The 1,883-nt window shown below is 41.2% G+C and overlaps 1 protein-coding gene across 1 annotated transcript; it reads right to left on the reverse strand.

Annotated features, from left to right (window-relative positions):
- Nucleotides 1-436: 436 nt before the first annotated feature.
- LOC127849648 (uncharacterized) lies at nt 437-916 on the reverse strand. The gene has a single exon (XM_052382393.1). The coding sequence runs from the start codon at nt 914-916 to the stop codon at nt 437-439; it is 480 nt and encodes a 159-aa protein (XP_052238353.1).
- Between the last annotated feature and the right edge of the window lie 967 nt (nt 917-1,883).

A 1,883-nucleotide genomic window follows, 5' to 3' on the forward strand; every position in this document is an offset into this window, starting at 1 on the left:
ATAGCTAAATGATGGAGGTAGGCGTTAATGATCTGTTATAAATAATTTTACAACTATTTTAAACAAAACATATACTAAAATTAATGTTAAAACATTCCTTACAAATAACACTTTCAAGTCGAATACCAGCTTCAACAGGACTTTCCTCTCCAGTCAATTTGGTATTGTCCGTGTCGTATGTCTTTGTCCTGTAGGTGTCATATATCGTCGTCGTCTTTTCAGTGTCGTTTGTCGTCGTCATCGTCTCAGAATTGCCCGTGTCGTATGTCGTCTTCTCAGTCATGTCCGTGTCGTATGTTGTCGTCATCGTCTCAATCTTGACCGTGTCGTATGTTGTCGTTATCTTCTTAGTTGTGTCCGTGTCGTATGTCATCGCCGTCATCTCCGTCGTGTCCTTGTCGAATGTTTTCGCCGTGGTCTCAGTCTTGTCATTGTTTTATGTCGTCGCAAATGTCTCAGTCGTGTCCATGTCGTTAGTCGTCGTCATCGTCTCATTCTTGTCCGTGTTATATGTTGTTGCCATCGTCTCAGTCGTGACCGTGTCGCATGTCGTCGTGATCGTCTCAGTCATGTCGATGTCATATGGCGTCGTCATCATCGCAGTCCCGTTCCTGTCGTTTGCCGTCGTCATAGTCGTAGTCACATTCATGTCGTTTTCCGTCGTCATAGTCGCAGTCCCATTCGTGTCGTTTGCCGTCGTCATAGTCGCAGTCACGTTCGTGTCGTTTGCCGTCGTCGTAGTCACAGTCACGTTCGTGTCGTTTGCCGGCGTCATAGTCGCAGTCCCATTCGTGTCGTTTGTCGTCGTCATAGTCCCAGTCCCATTCATGTCGTTTGCCGTCGTCATTGTCTCAGTCATGTCCATTTCGTCCTCGTCTTCTCGCCACTCAATGTAGGATTGAAGCACCCTCTTCATTTCTTCATTCTTAAGACCACGACCTAATGAGAGCGACAGTAGTTTTCATATGCACTTGCTTGTAGTTTAACTACTTTTTTAATGATTTTCTTGCTCGGCTCGACAAAGATATTCTGTAAGTCTTGCTGATGTTAACAATCAATTATGCCAAAATGATCAAGGACACAACATTAAAATTAAATCTATTTTCCTTGAAAAAATTCCCAACACTTGTTGACGCAAAATTACAATTATTTACCATTGATAAGTTCATACAATCTCGATTATTTTTTTAGTGTTAATGATACTCTTATGTATTTTAACTATTTTACAATGTACTGTTACACGTTACAAACCTGGTTGGTTTCGACAGATGTTTGGGCTTCGGAAAGGTACACCTTCCAGCCAAAAGGGTGAGGTAAGGGATGCCAAGCCCCAGAAATTCCTTTGTATACCTTTCGTTTTGTGCACTTCAATCATTGCCTCTATTTTTCAGAAGGAGGGCAGTTCTCCGCCCAATCAAAAACAGTCAGAGGGCAAATATCCGCCCAGTGAAAAATCTTTTAGAGGGCACCACTTCTTTGGGGGGGGGTCTCCTGCTTTATCGGATAAATGTCCACATTAGAAAAGCTGTATGTTAACTGTTAACGATACCATTTGGTTTATATGCATGTATGTGTGGATGACAACACAGGATTGCAATAAACAGGACCTATATTATAGGCTATAGTACACCGTTGTTTATAGCCCCCTGCAATAAATTAGCTCAAAACTTATAATGCGGATCCGTTTATAACGCTGTTTCCCGGCTTGGACCCCATTGACCGCGCTATATTGGAGTTACAGTGTATATACACATCAACTTTCATGATTACATGGACATTAATTTTTGTTAAAAATGTTCATTTACTGTATGTACATTATACATGAAGATGTAAACACAACACTTTTCACAGTAAATACAAATAATCAGGAAGGTATTTATATA

This window comes from Dreissena polymorpha, chromosome 11 (assembly GCF_020536995.1).
Source record: "Dreissena polymorpha isolate Duluth1 chromosome 11, UMN_Dpol_1.0, whole genome shotgun sequence".
Classification (NCBI taxonomy): Eukaryota; Metazoa; Mollusca; class Bivalvia; order Myida; family Dreissenidae; genus Dreissena; species Dreissena polymorpha.

Excerpts from the sequence above, each read along its gene's own strand:
- LOC127849648 (XM_052382393.1), bottom strand. The coding sequence starts at position 916 with ATGAAGAGGGTGCTTCAATCCTACATTGAGTGGCGAGAAGACGAGGAC.